This window comes from Triticum aestivum, chromosome 6B (assembly GCF_018294505.1).
Source record: "Triticum aestivum cultivar Chinese Spring chromosome 6B, IWGSC CS RefSeq v2.1, whole genome shotgun sequence".
Classification (NCBI taxonomy): Eukaryota; Viridiplantae; Streptophyta; class Magnoliopsida; order Poales; family Poaceae; genus Triticum; species Triticum aestivum.
Window position 1 is genome coordinate 82,359,359 of NC_057810.1, and position 19,325 is coordinate 82,378,683.

General features: G+C 45.2%; 1 protein-coding gene across 1 annotated transcript; it reads right to left on the minus strand.

Annotated features, from left to right (window-relative positions):
• Positions 1 to 5,659: 5,659 nt before the first annotated feature.
• Positions 5,660 to 10,690, minus strand: LOC123135930 (putative F-box protein At3g16210). The gene is made up of 3 exons (XM_044555187.1): positions 9,510 to 10,690; positions 8,024 to 8,112; positions 5,660 to 5,952 (listed from the first exon to the last, which is right to left on the minus strand). Exons 1-2 carry the CDS (start codon positions 10,621 to 10,623, stop codon positions 8,039 to 8,041), a joined length of 1,188 nt encoding a protein of 395 aa, XP_044411122.1. The 5' UTR covers positions 10,624 to 10,690; the 3' UTR covers positions 5,660 to 5,952; positions 8,024 to 8,038.
• Between the last annotated feature and the right edge of the window lie 8,635 nt (positions 10,691 to 19,325).

Below are 19,325 nucleotides of genomic sequence, written 5' to 3' on the forward strand. Positions count from 1 at the left end.
GGGGCCGCCCCCCTCAGATCCAATCTGAGGAGGGGGCGGCGGCCAGGGGGGTTGCCTTGCCCCCCAAGGCAAGGGGACGCCCCCCTTTAGGGTTTCCCCCAAGCCCTAGGCGCCTTGGGCCTTGGTGGGGGGGGCGCAACAGCCCACCTGGGGCTGGTTCCCTCCCACACTTGGCCCATGCAGCCCCCTGGGGCCGTGGCCCCACTTGGTGGACCCCCGGGACCCTCCCGGTGGTCCCGGTACATTACCGATAACACCTGAAACTTTTCCGGTGACCAAAACAGGACTTTCCATATATAAATCTTTACCTCCGTACCATTCAGGAACTCCTCATGACGTCCAGGATCTCATCCGGGACTCTGAACAACATTCGGTAACCACGTATATCTATTCCCTATAACCCTAGCGTCATCGAATCTTAAGTGTGTAGACCCTACGGGTTCGGGAACCATGCAGACATGACCGAGACGTTCTCTGATCAATAACCAACAGCGGGATCTGGATACCCATGTTGTCTCCCACATGTTCCACGATGATCTCATTGGATGAACCACGATGCCGATGATTCAATCAATCCCGTATACAATTCCCTTTGTCTAACGGTATAGTACTTGCCCGAGATTCGATCATCGGTATGCCGATACCTTGTTAAATCTCGTTACCGGCAAGTCTCTTTACTCGTTCCGTGACACATCATCCCGTGATCAACCCCTTGGTCACATTGTGCACATTATGATGATGTCCTACCGAGTGGGCCCAGAGATACCTCTCCATCAACCGGAGTGACAAATCCCAGTCTTGATTCGTGCCAACCCAACAGACACTTTTGGAGATACTCGTAGTGCACCTTTGTAGCCACCCAGTTACGTTGTGATGTTTGATACACCCAAATCATTCCTACGGTATCCGGGAGTTGCACAATCTCATGGTCTAAGGAAATGATACTTGACATTAGAAAAGCTCTAGCATACGAACTACACGATCTTTGTGCTAGGCTTAGGATTGGGTCTTGTCCATCACATAATTCTCCTAATGATGTGATCCTGTTATCAACGACATCCAATGTCCATGGTCAGGAAACCATAACCATCTATTGATCAACGAGCTAGTCAACTAGAGGCTTACTAGGGACATGGTGTTGTCTATGTACCCACACATGTATCTGAGTTTCCTATCAATACAATTATAGCATGGATAATAAATGATTATCATGAACAAGGAAATATAATAATAATAACTAATTTATTATTGCCTCTATGGCATATTTCCAACAAAAACCATTCTGCTTGTCTGGCTCAGCCACTTCGAGAAAATTATGCACGCCCTTAATGTACTCGGAGGTGTGTCTGTCACCGTACATCCATTGCCGGTTCATTTGCGTGCATTATATATAATTATGTGTTTCAAAAGTAAGAAACTCAGACAAGTATCTATCTAAAGTAAGAAACTCAGACAAGTATCTATCTAAAATAAGAAAATCAGACAAGTATCTATCTAAAATAAGAAAATTAGAAAGAAGATAAGAACAAAAGGCTCACCACGGTGGTGCCGGCGACGAGATCGGCGCGGGCGATCGACGGCAGTGAAAACGGGGACGGGGCGTGACGGACCGCTAAATCTAGACAAATCTCGGAAAAAATGGAGCTCCGAGGTCGAGCTTCGAGAGGAGAAAGCTTAACTACTATGGCTCGGGCATTTCATCGAACACGTCATGTGCAAAGAAGGTGAGCTAGAGCACCCAAATGCCCTCCCCTCGCCGGCCAGAAAAAACAGAGCACTGTGGAGTGCTCTGCCGCGGCGATGGGTACATATAGACAACTTATTTGTCCCGGTTTGTGGCAGGAACAGGGACTAAAGACAACCTTCTGTACCGGTTCTAGGCACGAACCGGTACCAATGGCTGTGGGTAGGAGCGCGGCCCATTGGTCCCGATTCGTACCTAGAACCGGGACAAATGGATCCAGATGAACCAGGACCAATGCCCACAAGGCCCCGGCCGGCCCCCCGGGCTCATGAACCGGGTCTAATGCCTCCCATGGGTCCCGGTTCGTGAAGAACCGGGACTAATGGGCTGGCCAGGCCCGAACCAAAACCCCGTTTTCTACTAGTGGTAGTTGCTGCGTAGAAAAAAATAAAATAAAATCCGAGGACTTTGTTCTTGCTAAAAAAACCTATAGAATTGGAGTGTAGGAAAGCATCTCAACTCAATTTTGAAAGGAAAATTCTCAAGGAGTTGCTCTAGCAAAGTCCCACGGAATTAGGGGTGTAGGAAAACAGTTCGAATAAACTGTGTGGCCGCATTTTTTCAATCGAAATGCCTCAAAAATTAAAGAAAAATGGTTTCTGAGTAAAATTGCACTGAAATCTTAAAACTTGGATTGACAATCAAATTCTAAGGAGTCCAAAGAAGGAAGAAAACGGTAACAACCATACTCCGAACCACTCGTTCGCACCACTCTTGTTCATATTTTTTTCCTTATTGTAAGTAAATGGAGAGGGAGCTGAAAAACCTGTAATCCAAAGTTGCTCGGGTGCGCTCATAGAAGCGAACTTAGCTCCAGGATTCCTGAAAAGCAAACTGAACTAGTTGAACAGTCAGTTTAGGAGAAGTGTCAAGTGATAAGCAATGTGGTACCCTTGATAGATCTCGTTTCCAACAACTTAACTTGTTTCTGTTTTCCACTATTTTTTGATAGTCGTAGTCGTTACTTGTATTTTCCTACGTACATGTGGTGTGCAGTTCATGAGGTCCTTGGTATAAAGGACCTGGATTTCCAAAGCCTGTACTCGACAATTCAATGAAAATATCTGAATGCATGTATGTTTTCCTTGTGGCCAGCCGAGTCTATTTGGAGCTTGGTGCATGATCAGATCGTGGTATTATATTATTATTATGTATAGTCATGTGAGACAATATGGACAGTGGGGGAGGACGAAAGAAAATTAAGGTGGGGCGGACTTAAAGTATAACTAAAGCCACGGCACTTTTTTTCTTGAATCGGGGGCAGTAGTACAATACAAAATCAAAGTAATCTATACACACTAGTTTTTTCATCATACTGAATATAGAAATACTCCTTAAACATATCTCAAGTTACCCTCTTTAATTCCGGTACTTCTGAAGTTACCCCTGGTAAAACTGTAAAAGATGCTTTTGGATTCAAATAATAGTGCAGTGTGGACAAGTTAAAATGGTGTGTAACCGTCCGGGAGGGAGCTGGTAACCCCTATTACCTTTGTGAATTTGTGGCTTTGTACTGCCTAACGTGGTCTAGAAACACATGCCTGTATTGCAAACTTAATTGTCTTTTCAGTTATATACAAAAGTATCTGATGTCCGGAGCTGGCAGCCCCCCGAGGCCTGTTGTGGCAGCCTCTCCGGTGGGGCATGCCGAGGAGTTGGCACCGCACGCACCGCAGGCGGCCTCAATGGCATGTGCTGCTTCAGCTCCGCACGCCGCTATTGCATGCGACGGGCTCGTCGTGGAGGCGCCTCCGGTCCGTCCAGGTTGGGGAGATTGGCGAGGATGTTTCGTCCGGGAGATGGCGTCGAGAGTTTCTGTCTATTCCGCCCACGCGGGAATGGGTTGGGAAGGCTGGCAGCTCGTCTCGAGAGGGCGTCGTTCGACTCCCGCTGCTTTCCGTCGCCCTGTTGTCAATGTGCGTCCGCCTCCGGCGTGGATGAGAGATAGATGTTTCCGATGTCTCTGTCAAGGTCATCGTGCACACTCCTGCAGAGATCCTATCCGATGCATGGCCTGCCTTCGATCCGGTCACATCGCCCGCTTCTGCCGTGCAAAGAAGCATGTTCACCAAACATCGCCGCACCAATGTCCTACTCCATCGCCTGCACCCACAAGTGAAGTCACCACATCAGATGTGCAGTTCCAGTCTATCTTGTCTGTGCAAGCCGGGTTGGTGGAGGAGACCGAGTTGCTTCGCACTAAGCTTCGCGATTGTCTTGCGCGAGTTGGATGTTTTGGGGAGAGCGGAGGCCGCACTTGCCAAACTAGAGGTTGTGCCAGTTTATGTATTTGATGCCTGAGCCTCATATTGGGTCTTCAGTTGGGGAGGAAGCAAGCCTCTATGGACATTTCGTCCCCCGTGCTACATCACGTCCGTCGTCGAGGCCTGTGCTGCTGACTGCCTCTGGAAGTGCAGTCATCGGCGAGGCCGTGGCTCCAGTGCTGCAAATTATGCCTGAGCTGCAGGAGCATTTTGGCGAGCCCACTTCACCTCTTTCAATGGTGCTTTCGAAGGAGATGGGCAGGTGATGTCTGTGGGTGACGAGGTTGACGAGGTAGGTGCTTTGACACCTAATTTCGAGGCGCGATTACATGGCTCGCCTCTGCCATGTGGGCAACTGGAGGTGCCAGAGTCCATCGTGTCGGTAGTACCTGTGAGGTGATGTTTTTGCAGTGGTATCTATAAGGGACAAGGTGGCGTCTGTGGGTGCCGATGCCGATGAGGTAGGTGCTTTGGCATCTCATTCTGAGGCGCTGAAGTCCATCCGGTCGCCCGTATTTGACCGTGAAGGTATGTTGGCAAGTATTGACGAGGTGGTCTTCAAGAAAAAGCTTTGCCGCTTGCTCACCTCCTTGGAAGTAGCTAGCCCTGGGTCTGGCAAGGAGATTACATGCCTCCTAGCGGAGAAGGCTTCTACAGGCAAAATCAAGAAGGTGAAGAAGGCTCGCAGGAGCATAGACAAGAGGAGTGATGGCGCGGCTGCTTAATGAATGATATCCAGTCTCTTCGACCACCATCTCCGATTGGCTCGTCTCTGTGGATTCGGTGGTATCCGTTGTCTTCGACCTTGATTTTGTTGAGGGTTTCTTAGCGACGTAGAAGCGCGAGGGATTGTGGTCGTTGCATGTTATGTGTGTTTCTCCGATTGACCGTGGGGTCGTGGAGTTTCTTTCTTAGCGAGTAGTCTGCATGTGGTCTATATGTATCGGTTTTCGCCCGGTTTTCCGTTAATTGACTAGGCAATTCTCTTCTTCTTAATTAATCGATGAGGCAAATCTTTTGCCTCCGTTTCGGGGAAAAAAAGTATCTGATGTTTACTTGCTGATTTGATTTTCGCATGCGTGTTGTCGATGTTTAGGAAGGTCAACCTGTACGTTCGGCCCGTATGCTTTTTGTAGCCATAGGAAGGAAACTTTTCTGTAAATTTCTTGCTAGGTGCCAATTGAAGTTTGGCTAATGATCCTCAACAGCTAGCTTGGGGAGCAAATGATACAATAATGTTCATCATGTGTCTCTCGGCTGCTGCTGGAACATGCTGCGGTTGCCTACTAGTTGATCTGTCAGTAAAGGTTGAATTTAGTGAAATGAAATTGACTGCAAATAATTTTACTAACGGCACTGTATTGGGCCAATTAAGGACCTGGAAATAGTGTTGGCTTTTCAGCAGGATCCTGTTGTATACTGCCTCATAACCTGATTTCAACATTACTACCACTAGATAAGCAGTACTCCCTCCGTTCCTAAATATTTGTTTTTCTAGACATTTCAAATGGACTATAACATACGGATGTATGTAGACATATTTAGAGTGTAGATTCACTCATTTTGCATCGTATGTAGTCACTTGTAGAAATGTCTAGAAAGACAAATATTTGGGAACGTAGGGAATAATTCTGAAATATCTTTGTTGCTTTCAAAACCTTTTGTTTTCAACATTTTTTGTCCGATTTTTGTCATTCTATATGGGGTACCCACACTCTTACATAAGAGAGGCTTGAGATACTGAATGTACGGGCAATTCCGATGGAATTGATCGCATTTCTCTGCTGGCCATACATGAAAGAATCAGCAGGAAACATGATGTTGGCTTGCTGTACATAGCAGTTTTTGTACTTTCTTCTGCCTATGGTCTGTGGTATGAGTGCCTAGTGCCTACACAACACTGAAGAACCTACAGCAAGCAAGCCATTTCTGCATCTCAGATACCTGCAGAGCAACCAATGTCATCAGTCAAACCAATTTGTAATAATCATTCATTGAAAAGCCATTCAAATACTCCCTCTGTTCCTAAATATAAGTTTTTTTAGTGATTCCAACGTGGACTACATGCAGAGCAAAATGAGTGAAACTACACTCTAAAATATGTCTATATACATCCGTATGTAGTCCTTATTGAAATCTCTAAAATGATTTATATTTAGGAGCGGAGGGAGGAGTGGACATTATCTTCATCACTATGGAAATTGCGCCAAAAGCTCAAGAGTTGAATCATCTCACATATTGGACAAAACCAACATTATAAACACTTAAACAGAGAACATCAATAAGACGACAACCAATTTGTCATGACACACCTTTCAAATTCTATTGTTAATGTTGACACATTGAGAACTTCCTTGCTCTTATCTAAGTAGAAGCTACATGATTAGCTAGCTTACCAACATGGGCATGTAGGTCATGGAGTAAAACTGAAACATCAAGGTTTCTAGCTCATATATGTTGATACTTGATACTCTCTTAGTTCAAATAGAAATCAATTTTAAAAACCTCCGCACAGCATAAAAAACAAAATGTTAAGCATACCTTTAATGATAATATGATACTCCCTCCGCACTAAAGTTAAGACACCTATTTTAGGATGGAGGGAGTATGAAATATCAAAACTGTAGTTTGTCTCTAAAGCAGTTTTGGTGGTGAATCTATCCATGTAAATTTTCAGAAGGTGTTCAGTACAAATATGTAAACATCTATGGTAACTAAAATACTACCTTCGTCCCATATTAATTGTCGCTCAAACGGATGTATCCAGACGTATTTCAATGCTAGATACATCCATTTAAGCAAAAAATTAATATGGGACGAAGGGTGAAATTAGACTAATTACAAACTATTGCAGCATCTAGTTTCGATATATAACGGGCTAATGGCCAAATGATAAACTACATATGCGACAGTTAGAATACCAAACTTAGATGTGCTGAGAAAATATTTAAGCAAACTTCCTAAGAATAGAACAATTGTGCATCAGACTTTAATAACACCAAGCAAAACTGTAAATATTAGTAAATCTGATGTGGACATGCTCTTCGAGTACTGTGACACAATCCAGAATGTATTACTCAGCATTAATTATTATAAGAATACCATGTGAGCGGCAATGTGGAACAGCATAGCTATAAGCCCAAATAACTAAAGGAAAGTCGAAGCCAAATGCTCTAGCGTTGTTGGTTATCAATTATATATACTCCCTTTGCCCCATAATATAAGATGTTATTATAACTAATATACTCATATATTATAGGACGGAGGGAGTACTTGATAGATTCGTAACCGCGTAAAATATATCTTAGACAATGTGGCACCCAGTATAAGTACGACCAGAAAATTCCACGAAGCACAGTAAAGGGATTATTTCTGTTATCATTATGTTACTACTTAGCATGACAACATTCCTCTCTGAGCAGGGACAAACAAATCCACAAATAGGGGAATGGGGAAGGGTCCAAGCACTGAAAAAAATAGCACACTATAGTGTTTTGAGAATTGTCTCGCTAAATAAATCTGTGTACAAAGTCTCGCTAACAGCACGCTAATAATGTATTTTAAAGGCTGGCGCTATTTTGCTATAGCCTGCTATTTTTTTCCTTGGTTCCAAGTCATCAGTCATCTGAGAAGTATGCTTGCACTATTAGAAGGAACTGGAGGAATACTAAGCAGGAAGAAAACTGGCAACTAGACAATATAACAGAAGCGAGGGCATGCGAAAGAGCACATTCAGTAGGGGGGAGAGAACATCAGTAAATAGAAGAGAAGGTAGCTGGGTTAAGGCATGATGAAGAGAATGGAAAGCTGCAGAGGTAGGAATGAGGACTCAAGGCCTAGAGAAAAGATCCAAGATGCAGCCTACCATGCAAGCATGATGGGTGCAGCAAGGTGAGCAATAGCTTAGCAAAAGATCAGAGAGAATTTTGACGTGCTCTCTTGCAATTGCCTTGAGAAATGACAGTAAAAAGGAAAGCAATATTACAATAAACTTGCATGCAGAAGAGAAGCTTACCTGGTCAGCGTCATCTTACGCATGTCTGACCAGACAGTTATCTTGCATGTTGTGCAAAAGTTCAGCTCCATCACGTTCACCGCCAATATCTGTTTTTGAAATGGATAAGTCAAACAACCAATGTCATTCCAATAGAAAGCCAACTAGATATGAGAAGGCATCAGAGGGATATTCAGCTGAATTTTGAATTAGGGTTTCATTGAGAAATGGACCAGGTAGGTTTCTTCTTGTTGCTCCAAAATATTCAGCTAAACTCAAAGGTGTAATTTTAGAGAAAAAAAGACAGGTCTCGTGCAACGTTAGGAATAGATAGACAAAACCACACTATTGTCAAATACAAAGAATATCCCTCAAAAGAGTATGTAGTTGTACTCATTAACATCATAAAAATGAAGAACATGGACACTCAGACTATTAGCTAATCAGAAGAAAGAAGTTAGCTAGAGTTAATTATTCTTAAGCTCATCTCATGCTATATAATTTTTTTGTAAAATATGCTCATGTTAACAATTCCTACCAACAGAAGTGAACATGACAATTCAGATTTAGATTATCTATATCCAAATTTGACATGAAAATGTGAAATGAACTTAGCTTATTATAAAATCCTAGTGCAAATGGACTTGATACTCACAAAAGGTTTCTCTCCAAGTGATAAACCGAACAATTGTTTCATAGAATTTAAAGCAAGTCATTGTTACTGATTTACAATTATCAGAATATCAGCATAGATAACAATATTTAATGACATAAATATAACTAGCTTTAAGCTTCCAATTGTATGTATTGAGCTATATATTTAACATTTTAATTTGTTCATTCTAGTTCAAGTTGTCTTCAAATTGCAACTGTTATATAGCTCATTGTATAAAAAACCCGACACCGCAGCTATGCACTAGCAGTCTGGCACTCCATATACAGCTCTTGCATATGTGAATATGTAGGGAAAAATGACATTTAGTTCAATTGTTATACCAAGTACTTGGCAATCTTGGTATTAATTGTTGTATTGCATGGACATTCCTACAATAAAGTGGTAGAGACAGTTGGCTAGACTTGAACGACATAGTCCAATAATAGTAAACTAGTAATGATAATGTGAGAATATTAGAAACAACATCGCTACATATTTTTTGACAAACTCAGTCTATCAAAGAGACCACAGTACAGTAGAACAATGACAACCCATCGTCTCAGTTCAGAAAAAAGAACCGGTGACATAAATTAGCTAAATACCACTTGCAGGTATTTTCCAGCTCAGAACTATTACATAAAACACCAGCACGCACTTGACACGAAACGCTGCAAAGGTGCAGAACAATATTGCTATATGTTGAATAGATCATTGAGCAACAAATGAAATAATTGATACGAGCCAACATAAAATTGTTGGATTAATACGGAAGGATGTGAACAGCATTTCGTCAACCACTCATCGAAAACCGACTTGTTTCTGTTATAGGCACAGTGTAAGGGATGCTATTACCTGCAGTGTAGACACTTTCGAATGGATGATAGTGAGACAAGTAGTTGGTTTTGGAAAGTTTCTTGAACTGCAATGACTTAAGCTGGACCATGAAGACGCCGACTTTTGTCAACAGGAAGAACGCAATATTGTCCTCGGCAAACCCTATTATCAGTTGGGGCCCTCCATCATCTGGTTTGAGGGAAAGTAGCTTGTCCAATTCAATGGTTGTTCTCAGCACCCATGAAACAACACCATCACAATTTTTCTCCATATTCCATAATTGGGCATTGAAGTCCCATGAGGAAATGAGGAAAGAAAGGACACCACCCTCCACTCGCATAAATGAGAAATGGCAAGCATTAGTGGCGTACAAGTCCACTGGCATATGTATCAAAGTTAAGCTCTGCCTATCCAAATCAAATTCAAGTATGCGTGGACTCTCACCAATAAGAACCCAATAAAGGCAATTCCCAACGAGGACACAAGCCATGCCCGTATAAGCCGACCGAGCCTCGTATGGAAGCAGTGTCGAGAGTAGATTGCCCCATATGCCCGTCTCCGAGGAGTAAATGCAGGCGATTGCTCGTGGATGTTGTTCCTTGTATGTGCCTATCAATACCACTTGGAAGTGGTGGTTGTCCCCGCCAGCCCGGAGCACCGCCCCGGTTGTCCGTCTCCCCGTCACCACACAAAAGCTCGGAGGAACGGCTATGCGGTGCTGGTCGCCGCTGATGGGGTCCCACACCAGGACCTGGTTGTGCTTCAGGAGGAAGATGAGGACGAGGCCATGGCGGCAGTTGAGGAGGCTGAAGCCGCCGACGTCGTCGCACTGCAAGGAGAATCGCCCGACGGGGACACGATTGGGGGGGTCGAGAGCTGGTACGAAGGATATAGATAACGCCTTCTCAACGAAGGAACCGAGGATGGGAGGGCTGCGGCGGTGGTGGCGGCGGAAGCGGTGGAGGAATCGGGGGTCAGAGACGAGGCCTCGCCAGCTTTTGCAGATGAGGGAGGCGCGCGGGAGGGAGGAGGGCTGAGGGGGGAGGCGGAGGAGGATCTCGGAGAGCAAGTCATCGTCGTCCAGCGGCAGCACCGCCGGAGAGTGGGGGTGGCGGCGGAGGCTGGCCGTCATCTCGACCTCACGGAACGGATGTGGTGGGGGTGGAGCGGAGCAAACGGCAGTGCAAGTCGAAGAGGTCGGGGGCCCAATACTGGTCTAGTCTGGACTTCAAAGCCCACGATGTGCGCTGAGAAATTAATCACTTTTACTATTTTTCAGACGTCTGTTTTTAAATTTGCTTCAGGTTGTTTTTCTGTCCGTCCGACCCGTTAACAATCTCTGTGCTTCGCTTGTCCTCAACCGCGCGTAACGGATAGTCATCCGTCGCGTGTTTCATTGGGTTTTTCGACCCGTCATGGTCTTCTTTTTGAAACTTTCTTATTCCCTAAAATCTAAAAAGCGGCCGGCCACTATTTGGTGACATTGGGCGGCCGCGCCTCAACCGCTCGATGCATCCGTATCGGGAGGCCCACCAGTACTTTGCTACCTGACAACCACTGCGCAGGGGCACACCGCTTCGTCCCTTCGTTCCAGAACAAAACACTTATCCCGATCCCCTTTCCTCGTTCGGAGCACACCATCATCGCCAGGGAGATCGATGGGGAGGTGGCTGAGCGGAGGCGCCCGGCAAGATGTCCGGATGGGAACCGAAGAAGAAGCGCTGCCGTCTTGTTTCCCCCTTCTCAGAGCTGGACCTGAAGCGATCCCGTCGGCAGCGCCGTCGTTGAGGGCGGTGGCTTCGTCGTTGATGAGGTACCTTGCGCTGGCGTGATTCACTTCTTATCCTTGCGCTGGCGTGATTCCCTTCCTCCCCATGGCGCCGCCCTGCTCTTCCCCTTCCTCCCCATGGCGCCCGCCTGCTCCTTCCCTTCCTCGCCATAGTCGATGTTGCTGCTGCTGCAGATGGCTGGGCCAAGGACGACGGAGCGGCTGCCGTAGAGGGCGGCCTGTGCGGCGCAGCCAAGAACGACGGCCCAGGCCACCACAGCATCATCGACAACCTGTCTTGTTGCTCCTTCCCCAACTAGATCCAGCCCCCTCGCGGCCGTGATGAACACATAGTCAAAGAATCTTCAGATCGCCAACCAGGTTCGTCCCCGTGGATTAACATCCATGGATCTGTAGTTGATCTGCTAGGGGAAGGTAGAGCACTAGCCCCAGCGGCTTTTCACATGATTTTTGCTGATTTTGAGAGGGGGAATTGCTATGTGTAGTCAGTCTATTTTTTTGTGCAACTAGGGCGCCGTTCATGTGCAATTTATCATAGCCACTAGCCAAATTTGTAAGTCAGTTTTTGGTGTTAGTTCTATGCAACTAGGGATGCCTCCCTGTGCAACTAGGGATACATTACTGTGCAACCATAGGAAATGTGCCTGGTAGTGAAACAGAGGTTCATATTTTCTTTTTCTTTTTATCCTATGGCCATTTATTTTATGCTCCTTTCTTTTATCCTCTGAGTAGTTCAATATTTTTTGTTCATTGTAGGGTTCTCCAAATAGGACCTCTCGGCGGAACTCAAAATGGGCGGCGAAGCGGCAACCACATGGCGCTGATAATGACGGGGATGGAGAGGATGATGATGTGTCCCAGAGAGTATATAAATGAGCTGGCATCCTCAGGCTTTTTCTAGTTGCACAAGAGTACCTGCTTAGTTGGCATCCTCAACATTTCTAGTTGCACAATACCATCCAACTAGTTGCATCCTTAGTCTTTTTGTAGCTGCGTTGACACCCTCTTCTTCTAGAAGCCTGAAACCAGAATGTGCAATTTTTTGATGGGTCATGCAAGTGTTGAATATATCTTTTCCCAAGAGTATCTAATTAATTGGCATCCTCAAGATTTATAGTTGCACAAGAGTATTCAATTAGTTGGCATCCTCAACATTTCTAGTTGCACATGAGTATTTAATTAGTTGGCATCCTGAGCATTTTCTAGTTACACAATAGCATCTAACTAGTTGACATCCTCAGTCTTTCTAGTTGCACAAGAGTAACTATTTTAGTTGGCATCCTCTGCATTTTGTAGTTGCACAACTAACATAATATCAAGTTGGCATCATCAACATATTTTATCCGGTTTTTTAAAGGACAACAAATATTTTTTTATGCAGTGTTAACTAATCACCTTTGGCACCTTTTGTTTGCAAAAACTCAGGTGATCACGTCAGAATGTGATCACCTTTGGCACCGTTTTCGGATGACAGGAAATAGAATTTCATCTCCTTTTCTATTTCACTTTTAGTATATAGAACATCCTATAGAACATATTTCCCCTGTTGCAATAGAACATATTGATGTTCAGTTGGCAGGAGAACTAATTGCACACACGATGATGTTTGTTGGCTTGTAATGCAGTCTACTTGCACACACAATAATGTTTAGTTGGTAGGAAAACTAGTTGCACACACAAATGCTCAGTTGACTTGTAATGTAGTCTAGTCGCACACACATTGATGTTTAGTTGGCAGGACTAGTTACACACACATATACTCAGTTGGCGCGGCAATGTAGTCTAGTTGCACACACATTGATGTTTAGTTGGCAAAACTATTGGCACACACATATGCTTAGTTGGCGTGACAATGTAGTCTCGTTGCACACACATTGATGTTTAGTTGGCAGGACTAGTTACACACATATACTCAGTTGGCGTGGTAATGTAGTCTAGTTACACACACATTAATGTTTACAGGTGAGACCCTCAAGATGCACATCTCACTAGCTGGGTTGGATGGAAAGGGGTGCTAGCACTGAAAACTACACATCCACGGATATGAGGAAAGTTACACATGCACATCAACCGTTAGGTAGTTGGCTGGAAGGACAGTTTTCGAAGTTGCACATCCACTGCTTGGCAGTTGGCCGAGGTAGCAAACAGTAAAAATTGCACTTCCAACTAGAGGAGAAAAGTTGCACATCGACTACTAAGCGGTTGGCTGGGGACAGCAGACATAGTTGCACATCTCACTTAATAGTGGGTAGTTTGAGGTGAGGTGTCATCATTGAAAACTGCACATCCCTGGATAAAGAAAAAGTTGCACATCGACTATTAGGTAGTTGCACACAACAACTAGCCAGTTGCACAAAACGGGGACAAAATTTCACAAAAAAAAGTTTATTGAAACATATCCATGTGGGATCTAGTTTCGAAGAGCACATCGCGAGGATTTCAGCAGTGAAAGCGGATCTTAATTTCGACTTTTCGTTCAAAAGTTATGGCTTTTCTAAAAAATTTAAATCTGAATTAAATGCGTTCACACATGTTCGTGTGTGTGCTTTTGCAATTCTGGTTAAACATGTCGTGTAGTCTTTGTCTTTTTCTGGCTAGGAGGACAAAATAATTCCTAATTTGTTTGATTAAGACAAAAACATACTAAAAATGGAGTGGCCGCCACGGATTCCTATCGAGCGCCCAGCCGCTCGGTAGACACGTCCTTCTTATTCAGGCGGTGGGCAGCTGCTTCTGTCTAGCTGACTGAGGAGGGGATTGGATGGGCTTGGCCGAGGCGAGCGGAGACGCCGCAGGGAGGGCTCCTTGCCGGTGATTAGCGGCATGGCCGGCCAACCGGAGGTGGCGCGCAGCGAGCTTTCACTGGGACGACTGTAGGTAGGAGAGATGTCGGGCTGGAGAGGAGCTCGCACTAGTGAAAAAAGGGCTAGAAACAACTTTAGTTGGTGACACCTCATTTTCAAACAACGCCAGCACTACTTTTCTTAAAATAATAGTGACGTTGGCATATTTGGTACGTCGGCTTTACATGGTTAGTGCTGCCATTGCTTTTTTTTTAACACGTCACAAATATTTTGGCCCATCTATACTCACCGTTTGCAAGATAGTGGTCGCGTCGGATTAATAAGCACGCCGTAATTAATTATCTATTGTCGGCGTGCTAACTTAAGTATTTAATGATTATCCTAGTCAAAAAATAAATGAACAGTTATATTATATTTTTGTCTTTATTATTAGTAGTATTTTTATCATTTTCGGTCTTTTATTTTAGTTGGTGGCGAGTTGTTTGATGCCCGTCACCATTATATTATTTTTATATTATATTTTTATCTATTTACTTTTCGTACATGGTGAACATTTTTATATTATATTTTTAGTTATTTATATAATATATTTTGTGATATTTTTATATTATATTTTGAGTTATTTATACTAAATATTGTAGTTACTTTTATTAAAGTAAGAAAATTTTAATTGGAAAGGGTGACATTTTTACAATATATTTTGTGATAATTTTATCAAGTAAAACGGAGGGCAACCACGCACATACTTATTGGGCCTAGCTCATGAGTGCGTCGGTAGCACTGTATTAAAAAACGAAGGGCCAACGGACCTCTCGCCCCAACTCTCTCTCTCTCTCCCATCAATGAACCCGACGCTTGATCCCCTTTTTCGTCGGGCGATTCCGGCCATTTCCACTCGTCTCCCGTGCTGAGGTAAACATCAAAAGCCCCCCCCCCCACCTCGCTGCCCTATCTCGTAGACTCATTAGTTTTTTTTGCTTACTTAGGTCATCCTCATTAGGGTTTCATCAACGACAAAGGATACGACAGTGACGAGCTTTGCCTTCGTGACGGAGATGACAATGACGAGCTCTGCCTCGACAAGGTGAGCTCCGTGTCAATTTCTTGCTAGGAATTAGTCTCTCCGATGGTGGGTTAGGTGCCAAACTGAAAATAGTGCTAAAATGTGTAGTCTGCCAAACTGAAAATCTTTGCTAAAATTGTAGTGTGCCAAACTGAGAAATGTTGGGGAACGTTGCAGAAAATTAAAATTTTTCCTACGGTTTCACCAAGATCCATCTATGAGTTCATCTAAGCAACGAGTCAAGGGAGTGAGTTTGCATCTACATACCACTTGTAGATCGCGTGCGGAAGCTTGCAAGGTGATGATGGAGTCGTACTCGACGTGATTCGAATCACCGATGACCAAGTGCTGAACGGACAGCACCTCCGCGTTCAACACACGTACGGGACGGGAGACGTCTCCTCCTTCTTGATCCAGCAAGGGGGAAGGAGAGGTTGAGGAAGACAGCTCCACCGGCAGCACGACGGCGTGGTGATGGTGGAGAGGCAGTACTCCGACAGGGCTTCGCCAAGCACACAATGGAGGAGGAGAGGTGTTGGGGAGGGGAGGGCTGCGCCTTGGAGGGTGGTGCGGCTGCCCTCCCCTCACCCCTCTATTTATAGGGGGAGGGAGAAGGGGGCCGGCCCCTCTAGAACCCATCTAGAGGGGGCGGCGGCCAAGGGGAGAGGGGGAGAGGGTGGCTTGCCCCCCAAGCCAAGGGGGGCGCCCCCTCTAGGGTTCCCCCCTCAACCCTAGGCGCAAGGGCCCAAGGGAGGGGGTGCGCCCAGCCCACCAGGGGCTGGCTCCCTGCCCCACGCAGCCCATGTGGCCCCCGGGAGGGGTGGCCCCTCCCGGTGGACCCCCGGAACCCTTCCGGTGGCCCCAGTACAATACCGGTATGACCCCGAAACTTCCCGGTGTCCGTTTGACAACTTCCCATATATAAATCTTTACCTCCGGACCCTTCCGGAGCTCCTCGTGACGTCCGGGATCCCATCCGGGACTCCGAACAACATTCGGTAGTCACATACTAGTCTTCCTAATAACCCTAGCGTCACCGAACCTTAAGTGTGTAGACCCTACGGGTTCGGGAGACATGCAGACATGACCGAGACGCTCTCAGGTCAATAACCAACAGCGGGATCTGGATACCCATGATGGCTCCCACATGCTCCTCGATGTTGTCATCGGATGAACCACGATGTCGAGGATTCAATCAAACCCTGTATGCAATTCCCTTTGTCAATCGATACGTTACTTGCCCGAGACTCGATCGTCGGTATCCCAATACCTTGTTCAGTCTCGTTACCGGCAAGTCACTTTACTCGTACCGTAATGCATGATCCCGTGTCCAACACCTTGGTCACATTGAGCTCATTATGATGATGCATTACCGAGTGGGCCCAGAGATACCTCTCCGTCATACGGAGTGACAAATCCCAGTCTCGATCCGTGTCAACCCAACAGATACTTTCGGAGATACCTGTAATGCACCTTTATAGTCACCCAGTTGCGTTGTGACGTTTGATACACCCAAGGCACTCTTACGGTATCCGGGAGTTACACGATCTCATGGTCGAAGGAAGAGATACTTGACATTGGCAAAGCTCTAGCAAAACGAACTACACGATCTTTTATGCTATGCTTAGGATTGGGTCTTGTCCATCACATCATTCTCCTAATGATGTGATCCCGTTATCAACGACATCCAATGTCCATAGTCAGGAAACCATGACTATCTGTTGATCACAACGAGCTAGTCAACTAGAGGCTCACTAGGGACATATTGAGGTCTAAGTATTCACACGTGTAATACGATTTCCGGATAATACAGTTATAGCATGAATAAAAGACATTTATCATGAACATTGAAATATAATAATACTTTTATTATTGCCTCTAGGGCATATTTCCAACAGTCTCCCACTTGCACTAGAGTCACCAATCTAGTTACATTGTGATGAATCGAACACCCATAGAGTTCTGGTGTTGATCATGTTTTGCATGCGAGAGAGGTTTAGTCAGCGGATCTGCGACATTCAGATCCGTGTGCACTTTGCAAATCTCTATGTCTCCATCTTGAACATTTTCACGGATGGAGTTGAAACGACGCTTGATGTGCCTGGTCTTCTTGTGAAACCTGGGCTCCTTGGTGAGGGCAATAGCTCCAGTGTTGTCACAGAAGAGTTTGATCGGCCCCGACGCATTGGGTATGACTCCTAGGTCGGTGATGAACTCCTTCACCCAAATCGCTTCATGCGCTGCCTCCGAGGCTGCCATGTACTCCACTTCACACGTAGATCCCGCCACGACGCTCTGCTTGCAGCTGCACCAGCTTACTGCTCCACCATTCAACATATACACATATCCGGTTTGTGACTTAGAGTCATCCAGATCTGAGTCGAAGCTAGCGTCGACGTAACCCTTTACGACGAGCTCTTCGTCTCCTCCATAAACGAGAAACATGTCCTTCGTCCTTTTTAGGTACTTCAGGATATTCTTGACCGCTGTCCAGTGTTCCTTGTCGGGATTACTTTGGTATCTTGCTACCAAACTTACGGCAAGGTTTACATCGGGTCTGGTACACAGCATGGCATACATAATAGATCCTATGGCTGAAGCATAGGGGATGACACTCATCTCTTCTTTATCTTTTGCCGTGGTCGGTGACTGAGCCGAGCTCAGTCTCACACCTTGTAACATAGGCAAGAACCCCTTCTTGGACTGATCCATTTTGAACCTCTTCAAAATCTTATCAAGGTATGTGCTTTGTGAAAGACCTATGAGGCGTCTCGATCTATCTCTATAGATCTTGATGCCTAATATGTAAGCAGCTTCTCCAAGGTCCTTCATTGAAAAACACTTATTCAAGTAGGCCTTAATGCTGTCCAGAAATTCTATATCATTTCCCATCAAGAGTATGTCATCTACATATAATATGAGAAATGCTACAGAGCTCCCACTCACTTTCTTGTAATCGCAGGCTTCTCCATAAGTCTGCATAAACCCAAACGCTTTGATCATCTCATCAAAGCGAATGTTCCAACTCCGAGATGCTTGCACCAGTCCATAAATGGATCGCTGGAGCTTGCATACTTTGTTAGCGTTCCGAGGATCGACAAAACCTTCCGGCTGCATCATATACAGTTCTTCCTTAAGATGCCCGTTAAGGAATGCTGTTTTGACGTCCATCTGCCATATCTCATAATCATAGTATGCGGCAATTGCTAACATGATTCGAACGGACTTCAGCTTCGCTACGGGAGAGAAAGTCTCGTCGTAGTCAATCCCTTGAACTTGTCGATAACCCTTAGCGACAAGTCGAGCCTTATAGATGGTAACATTACCATCCGCGTCCGTCTTCTTCTTAAAAATCCATTTGTTTTCTATCGCTCGCCGATCATCGGGCAAGTCTGTCAAAGTCCATACTTTGTTTTCATACATGGATTCTATCTCGGATTTCATGGCTTCAAGCCATTTGTTGGAATCCGGGCCCGCCATCGCTTCTTCATAGTTCGAAGGTTCATTGTTGTCTAACAACATGATTTCCAGGACAGGGTTGCCGTACCACTCTGGTGCGGAACGTGTCCTTGTGGACCTACGAAGTTCAGCAGTAACTTGATCCGAAGTACCTTGATCATCGTCATTGTTTTCCTCTTCAGTTGGTGTGGGCATCACAGGAACATTTTCCTGAGCTGCACCACTTTCCCGTTCGAGAGGTAGTACTTCATCGAGTTCTACTTTCCTCCCACTTACTTCTTTCGAGAGAAACTCTTTTTCCAGAAAGCATCCGTTCTTCGCAACAAAGATTTTGCCCTCGGATCTTAAGTAGAAGGTATACCCGACAGTTTCCTTAGGGTATCCTATGAATATGCATTTTTCCGACTTGGGTTCGAGCTTTTCAGGTTGAAGTTTCTTGACATAAGCATCGCATCCCCAAACTTTTAGAAACGACAGCTTAGGTTTCTTTCCAAACCATAATTCATACGGTGTCGTCTCAACGGATTTAGACGGTGCCCTATTTAAAGTGAATGTAGCTGTCTCTAGAGCGTATCCCCAAAATGATAGCGGTAAATCGGTAAGAGACATCATAGACCGCACCATATCCAATAGAGTGCGATTACGACGTTCGGACACACCGTTTCGCTGAGGTGTTCCAGGCGGCGTGAGTTGTGAAACGATTCCACATTTCCTTAAGT